Raw genomic sequence first — 24,341 nt, 5'->3', positions numbered from 1 at the left:
TCAATTTTTATCTTGCCCCAAGGCTGAATTTTGAGCTCTGGGGTTCTTTGTCCTTCTGAAGGCAACGATTATCCCAGTCCCTGTACTTTCCTTTTAATTTATGCAGATCCTACCAACTGCACCATATATAATAACAACCACACAGGCATACCAAGGATGGCTGCTAGTGGTTTCTTTTATCTGCTTCATCTGTTTATTTGAATGATGTCTCTTCCACTAGATTATGAGTGCCTTGAGAGTAGGGACTGTTTCATCTTTGTATCCCAGAGTGCCTGGCATTAGTAGGAACTCAATAAAAACTTACTGACTAACTCACCTGCTGGTAGTATTGTAGACGGAGTGCTGGCCTTGGAGTCAGGATGACTTGAGTTCAAACACTTAATGGCTATTATTGGGCAAGTTACTTACCCCCTCTGTCTCATTTTCTTCATGGGTAAAATGGGATAAAAATAACACTGGGTTATGAGAATCAGATGAGATAATATATATAAAAAGTTATTTTTAAGCCTTAAAGATATGTATATATGTGACATGATTTTTATGACATATAGCATATATTTGAATGCATTAGTCTATACATTTAAATGTATATGAACATCTATATACGTATGTATGTTTCAGTCACATCAGACTCTTCGTGACCCCATGGGATGGGGTTCTTGGCAAAGATACTGGAGTGGTTTGCCATTTCCTTCTCATTTGCTCTTTTGACAGTTGAGGAAACTGAGGCAAACAGAGTTAAGTGACTTGCCCAGGGTCACAAAGTTAGGTCACATTTGAACTCAGGTCTTCCTGACTCCAGGCCCAATGTTCTATCCAGTGACACCAAAGCAAATCTTCCTTTCTCTGAAGCATGTGGGTAGACATGGCTCGTGTCAAATCAAGAAGCATTTGTTTAAACACTAATTACAGTGCCAGGCACTGTGGTACCAAGTCAGAGTTTCAAAGAAAGGGGGAAAAATACACACATACACACACAAAACCACAGTCCCTACCCTCAAGGACCTTATATCACAGTGAGGGAGATAAGGTATAAACAGCTGGCATATAAAAGAGCAGGGTTACAAAAAATTTGGAAATATTAAAAAAAAATAACCAGACATCCTTTAGCCTCAGTGACCTTATAGTGTAATGAAGAAGATAATGCTAGGTAAGTAACAAATACAGAGTATGTGAAGGCCAGGGTTACAAGAAACTGAAGGGGGAAAAAAGCCACACATATGCAGCCCCTGTATACAAAGAGCTTATATTGTAATAGGGCAGGTACATAAAAGATAAGATTGTTGTTTATCCTTCATTTTTCAGAGGACCAGTGACATCATCTTGACTTGTGAGAACTGGATTTAAGTGAAACAGAGTTGCACAAAGTCCTCAGCCTCACTCTCTCTTTTAGAGTCTTCAAAGCCCAGTGGCAAGAAAAATGTCAGGGACTGACCAGAGATGGCCCCCTGGATGAAGTGGCTGACCTTGGCATCTTTGATATCTGACCAAGCTCCAAGTGCTCCTCAGCACCTGCTTCACCTGCCTTCAACGCCACTGGAACAAAGTGTTCTCATGCACCCATTCCACTGGAGGAGGTCTTCACGTACTTGGGGTAGACAGCCCTCTAACTCACCTATGGGTTTGACCCTGGTTTAGGCTATCTGCCCATATGGTTTAGCAGGGTGTGCCCGCTGCACATGTTAGAGCTTCTTGAAGACACTATAATATAATATATAAAAACAAAATACATCACCTATATTTAAATATAAAAGACATATACAGAGTATTAAAAGGCCATCTGAAAGGGGAAGACGTTAGCAGAGGAGGAGGGAAGAAAGAGGGGAAAGTATCCCTGAGAAAACCTAAGGGATGTTTAAAACAACAAAACAAAACAAGGAGCTCGAAATGAAAGAAAAGACGAAGCAGGCGGATGGATCGGGGTCAGCAGCCGGCAGCGTGGTCCCTTTTGCGGAGCTATAAGCAAACCGAGCGTCAGAGAGCCCATTCATAATGCTCCGACCCATTTCGCAGCCAGAGGTCAAGATCACTCGGTTACTGGAAGCTGAAGTGACCCGCCCATCTCCCACAGCGGCAGCGCCCGCGCGCCCTTGAACTTGACCCCGCAACGCCCGGCGCGGGCCCTTTTCCTCTTCAGCGGTTGCATTTGACTTAACATTAGGCACCTGCTCTGTGACGCCCCCTAGGAGACACGCACGGGGGCGGCCCACGGGGAGTCGGGGAGGGGCGGGGAAAGCAGCCCGAGACACAGCCACGCTGGGTCCCGGAGAGCTCGGCCGCCCGCGCCGTCGCAGCTGGCGCGCTCCACGCAGCTCTCATTTCTACCCCCTCTGGCCTCCAGTTCCACTTCCTACTCTCGTCCCAGCAGCCGGAAACTGGATTGCGCAGGCGCCATCGCCCTCGCTCCCTCTCGGCGTTTTCCACCCCCCCACCGCTCTCCTCGCTGTCCCCGCCCCGCTCTCCCGGGGCCGAGCAGCCACTGCATGAGCGCATGCGCCAGGGCGCGAGGCCTGCGAAGCTGGAGAGCTGTAAGGAGCCGAGGGGGCGGGGCGGAGGGCGCCCGTGCGCGAGCTTGGAGACGCCCCTGATGCGGCGCGAGCTGGCGGTGGTGGAGGCGGCTGCGGCGGCGGCTCCGGCCTTTTCGGCGGCGGCGGCGTCTCCTCTGTGAGTACCCTCCTCGCCGGACGCTCCCGCCGGCCTAGCTCAGCCTTCTCTCGGGCTTTGGCGGTGGGTACCGGCCCCTCGGCCTGAGGGAGGGGGGCTGTGGGCGCGGGCCTGGGCCGCGGGTGGGAAGCCGAAGGATGGAGGAGGAGGAGGTTGGGACTGGGAGATGCTACTGCCTGGAGCCGGGGTCAGGGAATGAAGGACCCGAGAGGAAGCCATCATCTGTCCCCGGGGAGAAGGGCCTTCCCGCCCCCGCTCATCCTTCCCCTTGTCTGCGAGCTCCCAGCACCCCCTCCCCTTCCCCCAACCCTCCCCCGTCAGGTGGGGGAGCTTGCTTGGTTCCTAACGGGATCCGGGCATTCTAAATTTGGGGAGAACATGCAGGATTAAGCCAGCCGGTTTTAGGCAGGTAATAAGGTTTGACTTAAGGAGGCCTAGCTGGAAAACGTTGTACCAAGCATCCTCCCCCTCCCCCTCCCGTGATACATTCCCCCCTCCCCCAGCAAGTACAGAATCCAGAAGGAGGCTTCAATACCTCTCTAAAAAAGCGGGTGGGTGGGTGGGTGGGGGAGGACTTGGCATTTGAAAAAGACAGCAAGGAAAGATATATTTATTTAATAGGCACCCTCTAGTTGCCAAGCACGGGTGCTAAGGACTTTCCAGATAAATCTTGTTTGATCCCACACAGCGACCCTGTGAAGTAGGTAGTATTCTTATCTTCATTTTTACAGTTGAGGAAGCTGAGGCAAGCAGAGGTTAAGTGACTTGTGGCCTCCCAGATATTTAAGTGTCAAAGGCCGGATTTCTACTCGGGTCTTCTTGATTCCAGGTTTAGAGCTCTACCCTCTTCACCTAATTGTGCCCCCCCCCCCAAATGACAGGTTGGTTAATTTGTATAGCTTTTTGCTGCCTGGTGATGTAAAGGCTTTTTATTTTAAATACACAAGTGGGCATCTTGGTGGAACAAAGGCAGCTTGGTCTATATTTGGGAGGAATCTGCGTTCACCTTTTCACTGTGTGCCAGATGTACAACACTTTTGGAAGAAGTAGCCCAATTTTAACTCCTCATGATAATTGATGATATATGAGCAAAATCATTCTCTTTTTTGGGCCTCTGTGTCTAATTTAAATACTAAATTGAGCCCCACTACCATTTTCATAGTAAATTCTCTCAAAAATATCAGTCTGTAGATTGCATCACGTGGTGGCAAATCATACAAGTTGTTTCTGCGACTGTGAACGTATACATATTTAGGATTGGGGAAAATGGGAATTTTAGGAAATGTGACAACTTACTGAATAAAAGTCAGATCTTAGTTCCAGCTCATAAAATCTTAGTGTTGGAAGCAATTTTAAAGGTCATCTTAGTCCAGCACCCATTTCAGGAATCTCTTCTGTACCATCTTTGACAATCACCACTTCACCCATTCTAGGCAACATATGTAGTGTAATGGATAAACATTGGACTTAAAGTCAGAGGACCTGTGTTCAGATGCCTACCTGTGTACCTTGTGGCATTTGGCAAGTTATGTAGCAGTTTTGGGTCTCACCATTCCTCATTTATAAAATGAGGTGTGTGGATTCAATTAGGACCCTGTTGTTAGCTCTAAATCCCATCCAGATGATCCATTCTCATTTTTAAATGATTGCTGTTCCTCATATTGAACTGAAATCTTTTTCTTTATAACTTCTCTCTATAATCCACAGGTTATAGCTATACCTTATTGGAACAACACCAATCTTTTCATTTTGTATGTCTGCTCTTCAGATATTTGAAGTCAGCTGCAATATTCTACCCTAAGCTTCTTTTCATTGGGCTATATGCCTAGTTTCATTGTGTTTTGAGTTTGTCCTTAAAATAGTACTCACAACTGTAGTGTTTTGTCTGTATGCGTTGGAACTGTTACCTTCCCTTGTTATCGTATAAAACATGTGACAGGGTTTTACATCCATTAAATTATTTGATCCTCATAACAATATTGTCACATAGTAGTGTAAATATCCCCATTTTGGACACCTTTTTGAATACAATATGGAGTTGGGGTTGTTGTTTTTTTGGAGTGGTGGAGGTTGGCAAGGTCTCTTTGTTAATGTTGAACTTGTTCCACATGAACTGTTAAGTCAGATTTACCAACCAGCCAGAATTGGTGCAATTAAATTTTTAACCTGAGTATAATAGCTGACATCCATTATTTCATCCTCTTTTATTCAGTTAGTTACACTGGAGACAGGGACCGCCTTTTTTTCGTCTTTGTATCTACTAAATTGCAAATCTCTTACACAGAGTACATGCTTAATAGATATTGAATTTTAAAGTAACAATGCTGGCCCCAGTTGATAAATGGTCAAAGGATATGAACAGGTAGTTTTCAGATGAAGAAATTAAAGCTAAAAATATGCTCTAAAAATGCTCTAAATCATTACTGATTAGAGAAATGTAAATCAAACAACTCTGAGGTGCCATATCACACCTATCAGATTGGCTAACATGACAAAACAGTTCTCCAGAATGTTGGAGAAGATATGGGAAAATTGGAACACTAATGCATTGTTGGTGGAGTTGTGAACTGATCCAACCATTCTGGAAAGCAATTTGGAACTATGCCCAAAGGGCTATAAAACTACATACTTTTTGATCTAGCAATTCTACTACTAGATCTGTATCCCAAAGAGATCATAAAAAAGAGGAAAAAACCCACATGTACAAAAATATTTATAGCAGCTCTTTTTGTGATGGCCAAGAATTGGAAATTGAAGGGAAGCCCATTGGTTAGGGAATGGTGAATAAGTTGTGGTAATATGAATGTAATGGAATGCTATTGTTCCATGAGAAATGATGAGCAGGAGGACTTCAGAAAACCTGGAAAGACTTACATGAACTGATACTGAGTGAAATGAGCAGAACCAGGAAAACATTGTACACAGTAACAACACTGTGCAATGACCAGCTTTGGTAGACTTAGGTCTTCTCAGCAATGCAATCATCTAAGACAATTCCAAAAGACTCATGACGGAAAATGTTATCCTCATCCAGAGAAAGAACTATGGAGTTTTAAATGCAGGTCAAAGCATACTATTTTCTTTTTCTTCTTTCTTGTGATTTTTTTCTTTTGTTCTGATTTTTCTTTCATGACATGACTAAGGTAGAAATATGTTTAATATGATTATACATGTATAGCCTATATCCGATTACATGCCATCTTGGTGGGGGGAGGAGAAAAAGGGGGAAAAATTTAGAACTCAAAATCTTATAAAAAGGAATGTTGAAAACAAAAAAAAAATTAAAAAAAGAAATACCAATGCTGGCCCCCAGAGAAAAGATGAGAAAATGAAATTCACTCCTTTTACAGAAGGGGTAGACTGTAGTCACAGAGCTTTGCATATACTGTCAAACTCCTGATTTGTATTTTGGCTAGTTTTGTTAAACTGATTTTTTCCCCCCTTTTCTGTGTTAAATGAAGTGGAAAAGGCTATATTTGTAAATGAAGGTGATGTTAAAATGAAGTATCAATCATTTTTCGAAATACTGATATTTTCATACAACTTAAATACCTTTTCTAGCTTTGTGTCATCCATAAATTTGCTCTTGAGGTCTGCCACTTAGACTTGTCCAAGGTTGCATAACATTTAAGATCTATGATGGAGTTGGATTAGGTAATCTCTAAGGCCCCTTCCAACTCTAAAATTCTAATTGTGTCAAGTATTACTATTTTTAAAATATTGTTCCTATACGATAATTAACAGGATTGCTTACAGCATTGAAGTTGATGTTGCCATGGTATTCACTGTATTCCAACAGCATTACTTTCAGAATTTAATTTTGAAATTGAAAGAAAACCATATTTTTTTTTAAATAGTAAGCTCTTTTTATCTTTTTCAACCAAAAAAATAATGCCTTTCCATGTTTCACATGAAGCTGACAGCTAGTTGTTTCATAAGAGCTGGTATTAAACCATAAGATTCAGAATTTGGAGAGGAAGCATGGTTTACTGGAAAGAGCACTGGTTTTGAAGTTATAGGACCTGGGTTTAAATCACAGCTCTCCTACTTATTTCTTAAATATGACCTTAATTGAGTTATTTAGCCTCTTTCAGTCTAAATTCCTCCATCTTTAAAAATGGAGCAGTTATTTGGGCTAGATCAAAGCTTCTTTAACTTTTTGTGCTGTGGACTGACCCCTTTGGCAGTCTGGTGAAGCCTCTGGAGCCCTTCTCGGAATAATGTTTTTAAGTGCATAAAATATATAGGATTACAGGAATACAGTTATATTGAAATAAAATTATAAAGATAAATTAAAAAAAAAGTTCATGGATCCCAAGTTAAACTGTCCCTTCTATATAAACTCTGAAGTCCCAGTCTAAGTCTATGTATTAGTTGCTCTGTGTAGCGACTACTCTGGATTTAAGATTCTGAAGTACAAAACCTGTATCATATTAGAGAAATTGTTATTTTATAACCAAGTAGGAAATAGCTCTCTTTTCTTATACAACCAATATTATGACATTCTGATGTCATGAGATTCTTTTTTTAAAAAACCTATTTTAATCAACTGTAAAATATGAATATGTTAGTCATTTCTAGGAAGATTTGGGGAAGGTAGGAGGGAGGGCATCATGAAACTAAATAATTTCCAGATGCTTTGAAATCAGTCTAAATTGGAGTCTCTGACTTTTTGTAGGGAAAAAGCTATTCAATGGAGTGAAAGATGGTAGTGTGCTGAGTTACATTCTGTACTGAAAGAGGGTAGATACTTCATTAAACAAATCCTGTCAGCATGCCCCTGAGATGGACATAGTAAGCTTCCTGGCGTTGGCCTCCATTGCTCTTCTCTGCAAAATACTAGATTTAGCAGCATAGCCTCATTCCCACCCAGTGCAGGTTGTGTGATCGAAGGCTGTAGTTTGTGGAATCAGCTGACACTGAATGAGTTGGGGACCTATGGCATAAATCATCAGTGCGCTTGCGTAGTCCTTTTGCAATAATGGTTGGTCAACTTAGTTTAGGATGTCAGTGAGACAAATTTAAGATGGGAAGCAGAGAAAATTTTTTGGTCCAGTAGCCACAGCGCAGTTGTATTATGATTCCTAGCAAAAGGACAGCTTTTTTTTTTTTTTTCTGTGTAAAGTCTACTTTCCCTACCTTCTACTCTGTAATGTCCCCTGGAAATTCTCATTGTAAAGTGAATCAGAATTTCCCATAAGAGCAGGGTTTGTGACCAAAGACTCACCCCTGAATCATAAATATAAATATGACATAAAAGCAAATATACAACTATAAACCCCTAGAAAGTAATACATTTATTTTCCTAGTCCTGTAAAATGAGGATAACTGAAGTTATACTTTTATTGATTATGTAGAAATTTTGTAGGTACAGTTATGGTATAAATAGCATGTATAAAAATACTAATGTATCATAAATTGTCTTTACAGCCAACATACTAGATAAAATAAAAATAAAAGATCCATTCATCACTTCGGGCAATTTATCAACCTTTCCATTTGTTAGTAGATGATCTTCATCGGTTGCTTTGATCACAGAAAATCAGTTAAACCAAGCTTCCAGGTTAACTAGCCTCTCTAAACTTTGACTGATTGGACCTCAGGAGTCAGACAAGTATTCTGTGGGTTATAAGATAGTACAATCCTTTGTCTTGGTGATGGTCCAGCTAATCACTTGCTATAGGATATGCCAAAGCTTGGGCCTTGCCATCATAATAGCCTTAAAGAACCTTGATGAGGCGTGGGAGTAGGATTTCAGTATAAGAACTATAATTTAAACTGTTTAATTGTTATTTTGGTTGCTGCCTAAATTTTTAGAAAGACTTTGGAATTCTTAGTGACTCAAGTTTCTTTATAAGACTATCCAGAGAAATTTGATTTCGTATCCTTTTTCTTCATAAATTTCCCTGTAGCAAATAAAGGCCTTTGAAATTATTTCACTAGTTCATTTATTAAAATGAGAAAAAGAAAAGCCATTGTGTCATACAAATTAATCTGAGAGAATGACCACTATTAAAAAAATTTTGTGCAGTTTTTAACAATATACATTTTTCACTAGCGGTTTGGCTTCTGAAATTAGTCTATTTTCTATTCTTGTTGCTTTATTATTAATTTTAAACTTCATTCCTCTTTATAATTGCATTACTGTCATTCTCTTCATCTTCCTTATTCTCCTTATTCCATATTATTATCTCTAGTATTTGCAAGGTATTTTACTTATTTTTAATTTTTAAAAAATTGAATCTGTAAAGGGAACTTCCTCTTCTAATGCAGATTGATATCTGCTTGCAATTTAAAGTCTTCTGTGGTTGTCTGCATCACTGAGAGGTTACATGGGGGTGTGGGGGGTGGACTTGAAGCCAGATCTGCTCAATTCTCAAGCCAACTCTGCTGTACATCATATTGCCTCTCAACATATTAGTTTCATCATCCTATATTCAATAAAATTGAAATAGTTTTGTATTTTAAAAAAATTCTTTAGTTATAATCGCTTAATTTCTATCATCCCATAACTGCCTACAGGTGCAAAACAACCTTAAGCCAGGCTTTATTTATTTTCCCTTTAGAAATTAGGCATATTCTTTTTGTACCATTGTCTGACCACATTTTAAAATAGCATGGTTGGGGCAGCTAGGTGGTGCAGTGAGTAGAGCACTGGCCCTGGAGTCAGGAGGATCTGAGTTCAAATCCGGCCTCAGACACTTGACACATGTACTAGCTGTGTGACCTTGGGCAAGTCATTTAACCCCAACTGCCCTGGCAAAAAAGCAAAAAAAAAAAAATAGCATGGTTAACTTTTCGTATGTTTTGGTACAGTGTAAAGATCACTGACACCAGAGAACCTGGGTTTGAATGCTGGCTTTGCCACTTTATACATATATAACCTTGGGCAAGGTACTTACTCTGCCTCAATTTCACATTTCTCATCTATAACAAAAGGAATTTGGAGTAGATGGCATCTGAAGTCCCTTCTAGCTTTTTAGATCTATGATTTTTTTTTGTTCTTAGTTTTTAATTTCCACAGAATGCTGAACATGGCTTTTCACAGTTCACTTCTAAAAATGAAGAAACTCATAGAAAAGTGCAAAAACCACAGTGGTATTCCTGAACTTATATATATATATAGGTCATCAGTAACTTCTGAAGTGAGTGAGGAAAAAATAGCAGTAAACATAGACCCTCTTTTCCCTAGATTTCCTGTTTGGGTTAAAATTATATCAGCCTGCAGTTGTCAGCTTTTTACACTAGATGGTGCCTGGTGGGAGAATTTAAAGTAAACTCCCAACTTTTAATTATGTAAATTGTTTCAGAGACAAATCACCTTACCTTTTTGAGAAATATAGTATTTACTCATGGCATATGAAATTATGATTGTTTGGAGAGCAGGAATCTTTTTGTTTTTAAAAATATCAGTGCCTTGCCTTCATTCATAACCCTATCACTCTTATCTCCAAAAGAAATTTGTGGCCAACTTAAAGGTTTTGTGGGGATGAGATGGGGTGCAGTCCTTTGCCTTGGTACATCTGGGCTATATGTTTATAGGCTAATTGTATAATTGTATTTCTCCCTTTTGGGCCCCTTGATAAATTTATTGTTTTAATTTTTTCATTTATCAAATACCTAATATGACAGACACTGGGGTAGAAGTCAAGGGGTTAGAAAGACGAGGATAAAAACCGTCTCTATCCTTGTTATGCCCTGCCCCCCCCCACTCCAGTTTCTCCATCTTGCCCCCGCAGGGCATAACATCCTCTAGCCAGAAGTTCCCAAACTTATTTGGCCTATCACCCCCATTATTCCTAGGAGATTTCTTTTTGGGATCTATTTGAGGAGGCGATCGATGGATTCTTTCAATTTCTATTTTGCCCTGTGGCTCTAGAATATCAGGGCAGTTCTCCTTGATAATTTCTTGAAAGATGGTATCTAGGCTCTTTTTTTGATCATGGCTTTCAGGTAGTCCAATAATTTTTAAATTATCTCTCCTGGATCTATTTTCCAGGTCAGTGGTTTTTCCAAGAAGATATTTCACATTGTCTTCCATTTTTTCATTCCTTTGGTTCTGTTTTATAACATCCTGATTTCTCATAAAGTCACTAGCTTCCACTTGCTCCAATCTAATTTTTAAAGTAGTATTTTCTTCAGTGGTCTTTTGGAGCTCCGTTTCCATTTGGCTAATTCTGCCTTTCAAGGCATTCTTCTCCTCATTGGCTTTTTGGAGCTCTTTTGCCATTTGAGTTAGTCTGTTTTTTAAGGTGTTGTTTTCTTCAGTGTATTTTTCAGTATTTTTTTGGGTCTCCTTTAGCAAGTCATTGACTTGTTTTTCATGGTTTTCTCGCATCCTTCTCATTTCTCTTCCCAGTTTTTCCTTTACTTCTCTAACTTGCTTTTCCAACTCCTTTTTGAGCTCTTCCATGGCCTGGGACCAGTTCCTGTTTTTCTTGGAGGTTTCTGTTGTAGGCTCTTTGACTTTATTAATTTCTTCTGTCTGTATGTTTTGGTCTTCTTTGTCAGCAAAGAAAGAATGCAAAGTCTGAGACTGAATCTCGGTGCGTTTTCGCTGCCTGGCCATATTCCCAGCCAACTAACTTGACCCTTGAGTTTTTCAGTGGGGTACGACTGCTTGTAGATTACAGAGTTCTATGTTCCACGTTTGGGGGGGAGGTGCCAGCTCTGCCACACCAGCACTGCTCCTTCCCCAACCTCCAACCCGAACTGGGCTTAGATCTTCGGCAGGCTGTGCACCCCTGCTCTGATCCGCCACTTAATTCCTCCCACCAGGTGGGCCTGGAGCCGGAAGTAACAACAGCTGTAGCTGCCCCACCTCCGCTGCCCCCGGGGCTGGAAGCCAAACCGTGAACTCCTTCCACTCCCGCAGCTTTTCCCACTAACCTTCTCCGCAGTCTTTGGTGTTTGTGGGTTGAGAAGTCTCGTAACTGCCGCAGCTCACATATTCAGGGCGCTAGGGTCCCCTCCGCCTGGCTTCTGGTCTGGATGGTCCACGCCGCTCAGGCTGGGCTCTGCTCCACTCCGTTCCCAGCTCCGAGCTCTGTGTGGGATAGACCTCACCCAGAGACCATCCAGGCTGTCCTGGGCTGGAGCCCTACTTCCCTCTGCTGTTTTGTGGGTTCAGCCATTCTATAATTGGTTCAGAGCCATTTTTTATAAGTTTTTGGAGGGTCTCCGTACGGAGCTCACATTATTCCCTGCTTACCAGCTGCCATCTTGGCTCCACCCCCTATCACCCCCATTAAAAACAAAATTACTCAGCACCCCCCTGGCGTTAGGTTAAGCCCCCTCCCTCCAATTGCACCTGAAGCTACTGCTGTCTCCCCTCCCCCATCGTTTCAGTACCCCCTGGGGGCAGTGTTACCCACTTTGGGAACCTGTGCCTAGGCCCTTCATCCATTGAGGGTATGTAAACAAATAGTTAAATGCAAAATACACATGAAATAAATAGAAAGTAATTTGGGGAGGAAGAGAATTGACAACAACTAGAGAGTGAGGCTGGAGGTGGTGCTTGAGCTGAGCCTTGAACTGAGCTAGGGAACGGGTAGGGGAGAAAAAGGAACAAGCATTTATATAACTTGTTTTATGTATGTGTGCATATAGGTAGATATAGATGTCTACATACATAATACATGTAGTTATGTAACCAGGCACTATGCTAGATATTTTTTACAAATGTTACTGCATTTGATCCTCACAAACCTGGGAGGTATGTGCAGTTATTATCCCCTTTTTATAGCTGAGAAAACTGAGGCAGACAGAGATTCAGCGATATCCCAAGGCCCCCCAGCTAGTAAGTGTGAGGCCGGATTTGATTTCAGGTCTTCCTGACTCCAGCCCCAGTTCTCTGTGCACTCCGGTGCCCCACAGCTGCTGAGCATCATGAGTTGAAAGAGCATTTCTGGCATTGGCTGCGCTTAGGCCCAGAGGATGGAAATGCAATGTCCTGAATGGGGAATGGCGAATAGTCTAGGATGGCTGGAGAAGTAATCTGAAGTAATTCTGCAAAGCTAAAATGAAGGCAGACTGAAAGTCATTGACAGACAGACAGCCCAAGCCCGGAAGGTGCCTGTAATTGGCTGTGCTCTCTATTGCAATATGCTGTCCTTGTTGTCGGAAAGCCTGAATATCTCCCTGGGTTTATGAATAGGAGATTACTTGGATATTGTCAGCAATATGTCCTGTGTTGTAATTTGTCATGTTAAATAATCAGAGATCATAGATTTTCGTATTTATACACATTAATTATTTGAAAACTAGTAGACCTTGTCACTTAGTCAGACTGTTTTAAAAGAATTACCGGCTTTTTATGCATATATTAAGCATCAGATTGAGAAAAACGGATAATTGCTTAGGAGAACCTACCTATAAGTACTACCATAGTACTTATAATATAGAAACTTACCTGTGGATATGGTGGCATTATGGAGCTATCGTATTTGAAAATTACTTTGTTCTGATAGTAACACTTTCTACTTTTTCAGGAATATTTTTGCTATTATGGACCAGTATGGAGATATATCAGAGGGTGAAGTAGACCATTCTTTCTTTGATAGTGATTTTGATGGAGAAGAAAAGAAATGTGGAAGCAGTATTTCACCAGTTGACAAGCAGTTTAACAAACAGGGAAAAAGAGAAGCAGATGCAGAAAATTTAGATCTTAAACTGGATGTCCTTACAAAGGAAGATCATCTTATTGAGAAGAGAAATGAAAGGAAAGAGAAGACATCGGAAGATCACTCCTTGGAAAACTGTCCTGGAAAATCTTCATCCTCATCAAGTCCAGGATCAAAGAATATATGTAGTACTTCAACAGCTGGAAAAATACATTTAACTATTCCAACTAGAGTCCCTAAAATAGTAAGGAAAGGAGAAGATGATTACCATACAGATGGAGAAGAGAGCAGTGATGATGGGAAAAGACGTCATATCAGACCCAAGTCGGCTAAACCACCTAATAATTTTAAAAAGTGCACAAGTAAAAAATATAACAAAATCAGTTCTTCCTCCTCTTCTTTCTCTTCTTCTTCCTCTTCTTCCTCCACCTCTTCATCTTCTTCATCTTCTACAAGTACAGATACAGATTGTTCAGCTACAGAATCTGATATCTGTCTCTCTGATTCACCTCAGTCATCTTCAAAGAAAATTGCACCTGGTTTAGCTCAGCTGTCACCAAAACAAAAAAAGTCAACAGAAGCACCATCCATAAATTCTAAACCAAAACTTGGCGAATTCACAGAGGAATCTGAAGATACTGTGACTGATGTAACTCCTTTATCAACTCCAGACATCAGCCCTATTCAGTCTTTTGAACTGGCTGCATCAAATGATCAGAAAACAAAAGTAAAAAGGCAAGAAAATGTGAGCCAAGAAGCATTTGGAAATTTCGAAGACTCAAAGTGTAATTCAAAATATCTGAAATCAGCCAGAGTAGGGAAAGAAAAAAATGGACCCAATCTCACCTCTAAATCACTTTCATTAGAATCCAACTTGGACAACAGATATAAACAAAAAGTCTTACATGATACAGTGGACCTGAATCAACTTTTGAAAGGTAATTTTCCTTTAAAAAAAGATTTAGAGAGTAATGACATTTAATTTCATGCTTTAAATCGGAATTTAATTAAATGTATTTCAATCTTTGATAAACTTGCACTGATTTTTAAAATGTTTATGCTTTAGAGTTAAAGTTTCCATAACACTTATTTTTTCCATCTTAACTTTGTCATGGGAGGAATGTATTTTGGAATATGATGGCTTCAAAGCTGTCAGGTTTCCACATATTTATGGTTGTGTTTTGGGCTCCATGCACTATGAGCAGATGTGGTCTTTGCCTGTTATGAGTTTGTAGTTAAAATGGACAGTAATGATACAGGCAAATAAAATATAGACTCCTACAAGTTTAGAACTGGATGAGACCTCAAAAATAATTAGTTTCAAATTCTTCATTTCACAATTGGCAGAAACTAACGATCGGTTCTATGGAATTTGCCCAGAGGCACATGGCTAGTGAGAGATAGAACAAGGATCTTGACTTGTAGTTTGATTACTGTCCTGTCCACTGTGTCTTGTTGTTTGTCCTTCATTCTGGAAGAGGACCATCCACTATATCTTACTACCACAAAAAAAATGACAACTGCTGTCTTGGGGCAATATCAGAACACACGCATCTAGAGGGGAAACTATTTAACATGAATTAAAAGTATAACCAAAACATTTAAGTTGGTTTAGATCATATGTATATTTTAAGTTAAAGGCCCAAAGATTTTCTTTAAAAGTTTCTGTATGACAAATAAACTTTTGATTTGGGGGAACATATTTTTCAGTTAAAATGTCTTGTTTGAAGTAATCCTATTTATCACAAACGGTAGTTTTAAAAAAGCGAAAAGATAATGAGACTTTGAGACAAACTCCCAAAATCAAGAGTTTTTAAAGCCAGTTTAGGAAGGAAAGAATACAGATTATTCATTCTGCCTTCTTAATTCAAATAAAAGTTCTTGGAAGGTGAAGAAGTTGTCTTTTAATATCAAAACTTTTCAATAGACACTACATGATACAAAGGCTTAATAAAGACAAAGAAAGGACTTGCTTATTTTGTAAGGCTTTGTGAGTGTAAAACATACGTTTTATTTTACTTGAAAGCAAAGAACTAATTTGATCATATTATTTAAGAGTGTATGCAGACTGTATGGAAATTTCCTTTCCTCTAAAATATACATGTAAATCAGCCCTCAATCAAATTTGTCTTTTTGGTTAGGGTAAAATTGCTCATATCCATATTAATTTAAAAAATGTCAATCTCTTTTTCTAATATCACTCAATATATATTTTCATAATAGATTAGAAAACTCTAATCTGCCATTTAAAACTTAAGTAATAAAATTTTAAAACCTATTAGTATCTGATTGGATTTGATTACTTTAGCTACTGGATTATTTAAGCACTAAACAAAGTTTTCACTTATAAAAAACGGAGATAAATTCTTAGCATGAGTGAAAGAAGGCATTGAAAATTCAGTAATATATCTGTAACTAGAAGGTCCAGTTCAGATATTATTTACAGAGAACTGTGCAAACTGTAGTATCTGCCTTCTCATGTGATTATAATAATAATGTAATTAGCATTTATACAGCACTTATAAGTGCTCCATCCCCTGTACCTTGCTTCCTCTCTTAATTACAATTAAGATTAATAAATGCTCAAAAAGCCAGATAATAGAGAAATACCTGAACAGTTTCCTGGTCCTTTGAAACTAGAAACTAGACCCTTAGACAAGGACTAGAAATTGACAGGAGAAGCTGTATAATAATTGGATTGTAAAAAGCATTTGATTTTGTGTAATATATGTCATGATTTAATATATTTACTAATATCTTAAGTATATTACATTTTATAAATTCTATATGTTCATAATTAGATACATTTTATAGAATTTTAGAGCTGGAAGGGTCCTTGTTTTTACAAATGAAGAAGTAGTCTTAAAGAAGGGAACTACATTGCCTGAGGTCACACAGGTACCAAATTGTTTTGAATATAGTTCTAGTCTGCCCCTTCTCCCTTCCCTCTATCTGGCTTGTGCTACATGTTGTCAGGGCTAGTTTTCATTGTATACCTGTGTTTGTCTTTCTTTTCACATAGATCTCTTTTTAAAAGCCTTTAGTTATATCAGTTAAATTCATTAGTAACAGAGCCAGGAGTAGAGCCTACATCCTTTGACTACTAGTCTGTTTTTCCTGGAGACACATAGGAGTTTATCTCTTCCAGTCCTCAATTCCCTAAGTTTAATATTGAAAGAAGGGGATAAAAAGGGAAAGCAAACATTTAGCCCCAAGACCCATCTTATAGTTGTAACTACTACATTTCATCAGAGATAAGCCTTTCAGAGGTCCCTGTTTTGTTACCCTGGCTGTGCTACCTCTGGAGCAGTTGAACCCTCGTTAGATTATTTTTAGCCATTCTGTGGCTTCATCCCATATGCTAATAACCCCCAAATATATGTCATCAGTCCAGTCTTCAAACTTTCCCTCCATTACCTTCAAATGCTTAGTGTACATTTCCCTTTGAATGGTGAGTTACTCAAACTCACTATGTTTTCTGTGGGAATTCTACACAGCATATTCTCCCAACTTTTACCTCTATCTATAAATTGTACCAGCTATCTCCTAGTCACCTGCACTTGAAATTTTGAGATGATCTTTGACTTATTCCTTTCTTTTGCCAAATTTAGACAGGTACAACTTTAATTCTTTCTTTAATATATCTCTACTTCATTCTCTTTCCACTGCAATGACTAATCCATCCTTCTGCTTTGATTAACTTTATATGACTAACTCAGCCTTACTTTAATCTTTCTAAATCTATAGATTCTTTCATATAGCCTATCTTGCCTCGAGTAAAAATGGGTCATGAATGTTGCTGACATTTCTCTTGCACATTCTTACAAAGGTTTCAAATATAATCAAAGGTTAAGAACATTTAGATTTTAAAAAATTGATTTCTAACTACTCTACCACAAACTCAGTAGTAGGTGGTTACTAGCAAGACTTTGTTTTAGAACTGTTTAGAAGTATTTCTTTGTTTCCAGTTTTTCGTTGCTACTTTGGCTTAGGTATTATACAAGACCTTTATGCTTTGGACTTCTTTAGGATATATTCCTAGTAGTGGGATAAATGTCAATTTAGTCACTGAAAGATTATCTGTACATATTGAAAATGTTTATTTGACAACTTTGTTTTTAGGCTTTCATTAAAAGCATCAAAGACATTGCCATGAATAAAACACTGTGTACTATATTACTGTAATTCATTGATTAAAAGACCTGGTTTTAGAATTTGAAGAGTATATTTCCAAAACATTGGCATTTTGGTGCAGTGGATAGAAGTGGATTGAATTGTGATCTTTCAAGATTTGCCTCTGATACAGACTGGCTGTGTAAGCTTGAGCAGGCATTTTACTTCTCAGTGCCCCCAGGCATATCTTTAGCACTATCCAAGAAATTCAGAGCTGCATAGGAGGAATTTCTATGTCAAGAGATCCTTAGGTTGATGAACTCACAAGTCTAGATTTCTAAAAATAAAGTTGACCTAAAAAATGTTAAGAAATACCCTCTCCAAATTACAAAAATGTCCTTATTCCCCATGTTGTAACTATTTGATTTGAGTTTGGTGATTGTGAAAATGTATTGGAATGCATAAATATGTAGATTTCTAAACCTTGGGTATAAACAGGGAGACTATTCTTAGTCACTCTTCCAAATAAAAGAGGTATTAGATAACAAGGCATAAGATCTTGTGTGGGGCAGACGAATTGGAAAGGAAAGAAATAGCAATGAAAAGATTATTACAGCCATAAATTAGAGTGGAGGTTGCTTTCTTATATCTGAGAATTTAGCCTTAACTAGATCTCAAAATTAGCCATAGTAACTCGGCTAGAAAATAATGGATGTTCAGGATTAGGATAGGTTGTGTGACAGAAATAGTTGAAGATGTACTATAATTTCATAGTATTTCTTTACACCCTTCTCAAATGATAATAATTTTAAATACTCAGATCTGTCCTGTTCTTGTAGCTCATTTAAATTTGGAAAAGGAATAAGCAATTTATTCCTGCAGACATGGGTCAAGGGCGGGGGGGGGGGGGGGTGAGGGAGTGGAGAGGAGTGGAAGGGGGATGGAAATCACTCCCTATTTCTGAGAAATAGCTGTGAGAAGGGTTACATAAAGGCAATTTGCCTAATTCATTCCTTTAAGACACTTTACCTGTCTCCTTTGTTGCTTCTCCCTGGCCTTGTAATGTGATGCTCCCCAAATTTCTGTCCTTGACTCTCTCATTCTGTATAGCCTTCCTGGGTAATCTTACTCACTGTCATAGCTTCGGCTGTCATCTTTAGGCAAATGACTTCCAATGCAGATGTTTTGCTCAGTCCTGAGTTCCAGATCCTGTTTCCAACTACTTATACAACAGCTCCACTTGGCTTTACCCATTGGTACCTCAAACTCAGCATTTTCCATGACCAAACTATATTGGCTTTCCTTCTAAACCTGTGTTCACCTAGTCTTCTACATTCTAAACCTTGAAGTTTTCTTTGACTTTTCTTCTTCAATTCTCATAACTAATTTACTAAGGCCTGCCACTTCTACCTCTCTAATATCTCCACTATCTAAACTTTCCTCTCTATTCCATTTCTGCTTTGTAGTACAAGTTCCTCATCATCTACTTGGGCTATTATATTGGATTCCCAGTGGTTTTTATGCCTCCAATCTCTTCTTGCACCATAATTCATATTTCACATTCCTGCCAGACTAATTTTCCTGGCGTGTAGACACAGTCATGTCTCTCTTTCGCTCACAACCTTTCATTGTCTCTCCCCTTTGCTTTACTGAGTAAAGTTAAAGGTCTTCAGCTTTGCTTTCTGACACACTTCCTTCCAGCCTTATCTTATACTACTCCTCTTCTACCTACCTTACCTCTGTCCAGGTAGAGCATCATACCCTTACCTGCAGGTACTCTGCCCAAATGAATATAAATTTTGATTGCTGAAACCTCTTAACATGTCTTGGTGTTTACAGGCTAGATTTCTTTTTTTAAGGACCATGCCTTAAACCCAAATCACTCTCGCTGTCATTGATTGGCCAATAGTAGGTCCCAGCTCAAGCCTCATTTGGTCATTGTTTGGGCTCTGATGGCTCAGAGTGAGTGTAAATAGCAGTCATTTCTGTTTTGGCCATAAACCCTGAGAGTCTTCCCCTCCCATATTGATTGTTTTTTTTTGAGGAGGTAAAAGACACTTTTGTTTTTTTTTGCAGAGGGGAAGGCAGGGCAATTGGGGTAAAGTGACTTGCCCAAGGTCACACAGCTAGCAAGTGTGTCAAGTGTCTGAGTCCGAATTTGAACTCAGGTCCTCCTGACTCCAGGGCCGGTGCTGTACTCACTGCGCCACCTCGTTGCCCCAAAAGACGTTATTCTTTGCCTCATTCCTTACCTAGCCTTAATCACTGAATGGGTATAGCCTCAGACAAACTCCCACTGCATCCAGGGCCGTCTCATTATCCTGATCTATATCTTGTCACTGGACTTAAATAGCTCTGGAAGAGAGAGTGAGGCTGATGACTTTTTGCAGCTTGCCTCACTTAAATTCAATTCACTTGCAAGTTATGACATCACCTTCCCGATGTAGTGGTGTTCTTCTAGAAGGAAGGTCAAACAATAATACCTTACCTCAAGCCAAACTGAAATTTGCCAGTTTCCATGCCATTCTCCATCCCTAGAGCATACTCTATCTGGCTATGAAATTCCTGCCCATCTTTTTCTATTTCTTTTTAAAAATTCTCAATTTAAATACCAAATAAAATGAGCATTTTCATATAGGTAGTAGAACAGAAGAGGATTCTATACAAAACTGCCTGTCTCATATATGAGTTGGTTTTGTGTGTGGTTGTGTTGGTTATGTAGAGTTTGTTTTAATATATGATGAATTCAACATGTAACTTTCAAAAACTGCCCTGCTTGTCTATAATTCCTTCTGCCCTTCCTTCTGTTGTCTAATGTGCATTTTAAAATGTTTCAGTGATCTTTTCTTTCCTTACCCTCCCCTCTTCCTCTTACCTTGATATTGGAAAAGAAGAAAAACAAAACCTTTGTAACAACTATGCATTATACTCTTGTAATTGTATCATTTTCCTAGTTCTACTCACTTTACTCTGCATCATTTTATACAGATCTTTCCATTTTCTCTAAAACCATTCATTTAGTCATTTTATATGGCACAAATAAATTATTCTATTACATTCATCTACCATAGTTTGTTTAGGCATCATCCAATTGATGGGTATCCCTTTAGTTTCCAATTTTTTACTAGTATAAAAATAATTGCTATAAATAATTTTGTTCTCTTTGGAGTCTAGGTTTTGTGGAGGTATCACTGCTTCAAAAGCATGTGCAGTTGACTGACTTGGGGCATAGTTACAAATTGGTCTGCAGAATGGCTAGACCAATTCACAGTTCCATTAACAATGCAATAATGTGCCTGTATTCCTGTAGCCCCTCCAACGTTTGTCCTTTTCCTTTGTTGTATTTATTTATTTATTTTGCTGCTCTGATGAGTATGAGGTGAAACCTCAGGGTTTTAATTTTCATTGCTCTAATTAGTGATTTAGAGCATTTTTTTCATGCAGATCCTTTGACTGCTCACATCTTATAAAACTCAATTCATATCTTGTTTTTCATGATGCTTTCCTTGATTTCCCTCCTTCCCATTAGTAATGGTGTTTCTTTTCTCAGACCTTACAATCTGAGGCTTTCATGTTACTTTGTTGGCATTCCCTTTATTTGTGTATCATTTTTCCTTTTTAAGATTATGAAGATAGATACCACGTTTTTCCTAAAATCTTGTATATCTTTCAGTCAGGGCAGTACTCTCCATTTAGATACTTAATGCATAGTTGAATGTTATGAATTACTACCAAGTTTACTTTAATTTCAGGTGAAATAAGGTTTTTTTTTAACTTCAAAGATCTGCAGTTCAGGCTACAGCTTTTCATCCCACCTTTCCACTTAGAAAGAGATTCTAGATACTGCCATATAATACATGGTCTGCATGAATTTGAGCAGAAAAACTCATTACCCTAAGTCCAATATGGTGATAAGCCTCTATAAACTTAGTCTAATACTCTAATCCAGTATTGGCCCAGACTTTAAATTTTTCCATCTTGGTATAGCACTTGCCGTCTAGTCTGTATGTTATATAATAAGGATCAAATCAAATATTGTATATTAGTGCTTTGAAAAATATAAAGGATGATACAAGTATATTAATTAACTGGTATGAGAAGTCAAGTCAAAAAGCATTATTAAGCATTTACTGTGATATGTGTTAAAGCACTGGGAATAAAAATACACAAGCAGAAATTAAGACACTCTTTGCCTTCAAGGACCTTTCATTCTAATGGGAGGTAGACAGCACATGAAAGGAAGGTGAAGGGGGAGGGAGTGGAAAGCATGATATCCTGAGAGTCTGGAGTGGAGCCCAGAGAGGAATGAAGAAGACATGGCTTACCTGAGCTCTTTTTTTTTAACATGGCAGTTCTGGGAAGAACCAGCCATTCAGAGGAAGGGGCCACATGGGCAAAATGTACTTCTAGTGTGAGAATTCCAAGGGTGGAGTAAGTTTTGAGGGTAAGGAACCTGCTGTGGCATGGTAGGGTCCAGAGACAAGCCTGGAGAGAGTAGTTTAATCTTCCTGAGAAATGTGGGAGACAACTCTTGTGGATTGGAAAGGTCACCATATGTAGATATGATCTAGGTTCATATTGTAGTAGTACTGCTACTTATTAGCTGTGGTGACCTTGGATGCACCATAGGTACTCTGAACCTGCCTTTCCTTATTTGTGAAATGGTGAAAAGTATTTGAAATACCTCTCTAATCACGCTAGATTGTCATGAAGGTCAAATAAAATTTTGTGAAGTGCATTGTAAATCTTAAAATGCACCCTTACATAAATGTCTTTGGAACTCCTCTCCTTTGACAGTCTCATTCATTACTCCGAATTCAATTACAAGCTTTATATGAATGAGCTCTCCCATGTCTTATCTCTAGCGTTTACCTTCTCTGTGCTTTAGCTGAGACTCCAGTGCCTACAGGGCCTTTTCACCGACCTGTTCCATTGGCATTTTGAGTTCAATACATCCAAAATCAAACTTAATATTTTTCTCCTAAACCTGCTTCTTCTGATATCACTATTTTTTCTCCATGATACCACTACTGACCCAATCTTCCATATTTGAAATCTTGGTATTACCTTTGAGCTTTTCTTTTCCTTCATCTCTAATAACAAATCTAATTATCAAAATCTATTCATTCTTCCTCTGCACCATCTCTTTTACCTATCTCTATTACCTTCTTCTCTTTCTCTACTGCTGCCTGATCACATTACTTCCCTTTGGGTACTGTTTCATTAGCCTCCCAACACCATGGTCTTCCTGTCTCTACTCTCTTCCCCTCCAGTCCATTCATCTTGGCACTACCAGACTAATCTTCACACATAGATATCTAATCAGAAACTTCATTTATTCACTATTGCCTACCAAGTTAAAATACTAAGCTCTTTGGGCTAGCGTTCAAGGCTGCCCATAGTCTGGAATTATTCTACTTTTCCAATTCTATCTCATATTGATTTCTTCCACTTAGTTGACCCTTTAGACCGAGGGTTCTCAACCTTTTTTGTGTTATGGACTCTTTTGGCAGTCTGGTGAAACCGATGAACCTCTTCTCGGAATGTTTTTAAATATTTGAAGGAGATGCTGAGTATCAATTAAAGGTTAGCAAAAATAAAGATGTGATTTTTTTTTTTTGTCCAAGTTCATGAATTTCTTTAAATCTATCCATGGACTCCTGAGAAATAATCCCTACTTGGCACTGTACTATCTCTTCTCCATTCATTTGCATACACCTCTTTAATTCTTGAATATTCTCCCTCCCCTTCTTGGCCTGTAGAATATTCTCTCCTTCACCAAATCAGTAATTAGTTTTGCTCTTTTGGCTCTCACAGAACAGCACTTCATACCTGCCTTTTTACAGCTACCTTGTATTTTTATGTAGTAGTTGCATATGTTTTGTATCCGTAAGAGCTGGGATCATAAACATTTAGCATACTGCTTCACAAAATATCTTGTCGAATTTATTGTCAGCTATTATTAGTAATATTCTTATTCAAAATTCTGAAAAGCTAAATGTGTTAGGTATCTTCTAGAATTCAGAACTTATTTTGATAAGGAACTTAATCTTTAAAATATTTCATATATTGTTTCGATATCTATTTTAGTGTCTTTTTCACAAGTGCATAATTTTTAATAACTTGTCAAGAAAATCATAATTAGGAAATGTCGTAACAGCTAAATGTATCAATAGAAATTTTAGAAATCAGGACAACAAAGAATTTTCTTACTTGATAGCTTTAACTTATTCTAATTTTTATTTTTAATCAGCAGTGAAAGATTTGTTTTTTAAAGACAAATGTGTATTTTGTATAATGTTTATGTTCTGGAAATTTACTTATTGGTAGTGCTTGTGTAGTGAAATATTAAGCTTCATGATAGCTTCAAGATAACTTTAAGATAACCCAGAGTTATTTTTGCCTTGGCAGACAAACCATTGTTGCCTGTAGTGGTTCTTAAAAACCCTTTGACCTCTCAAAGTAGGTCTTATACCTTGCACTTTAAAATTTTTTTTTGAGGCACTTTAAAATTTAAGAGCTATTCTAGCATATTTTCAACAAATTTTTCTTGCAATCTTTGAATTATTTTTCCTCTTTTATGACTACTGTATGGAGAAGTAAGACTTTTTCTAGTACACTAAGCTCCTAAATTAAGTATTTAATACTTATGCAGAACAAGTAGTACTTTAAAGACTGTTAGTGGGAACAAACGGGAATTCTGTTCTTTGAGAGCTGGAATTTGAACATCCAGTACTTTAAATATAGAACCACCTGAAGTAGACAAAACAAAAGACACATTTTTTTTTTGTTCCTCCCAAGTGCTTATCTGCCAGCTATTTCACACAAGTAAAACTTGGGAATATGCTAGTGAAGAGTTTATTCTTGTTTTTGAAGGTCTATTAAATAATGGTCTATTGAAAACTGTATTTTGAAAGATAGATTGTGAGCTCTGGCTCTATT

At 38.6% G+C, this 24,341-nt stretch overlaps 1 protein-coding gene across 2 annotated transcripts in view; it reads left to right on the top strand.

The window, feature by feature from the left end:
* The first annotated feature begins 2,190 nt into the window (after positions 1-2,190).
* Positions 2,191-24,341, top strand: part of CFAP97 (cilia and flagella associated protein 97) — a 36,622-nt gene continuing 14,471 nt past the window's right edge. Inside the window, exons 1-2 of one of the 2 annotated variants that reach the window (XM_036764692.1) lie at positions 2,191-2,664; positions 13,155-14,224. In XM_036764692.1, the coding sequence (XP_036620587.1) occupies positions 2,492-2,664; positions 13,155-14,224 (1,243 nt within the window). In that variant the 5' untranslated portion in view covers positions 2,191-2,491. Of the gene's footprint in view, positions 2,728-13,154; positions 14,225-24,341 lie in introns of both variants that reach the window. The other variant, XM_036764693.1, reaches the window with a different exon arrangement.

The sequence above is a fragment of the Trichosurus vulpecula genome, chromosome 6 (genome assembly GCF_011100635.1).
Source record: "Trichosurus vulpecula isolate mTriVul1 chromosome 6, mTriVul1.pri, whole genome shotgun sequence".
NCBI lineage: Eukaryota > Metazoa > Chordata > Mammalia > Diprotodontia > Phalangeridae > Trichosurus > Trichosurus vulpecula.
Note: the sequence above shows the minus strand (reverse complement) of the source record. Positions and strands in the feature narration are given on the sequence as shown.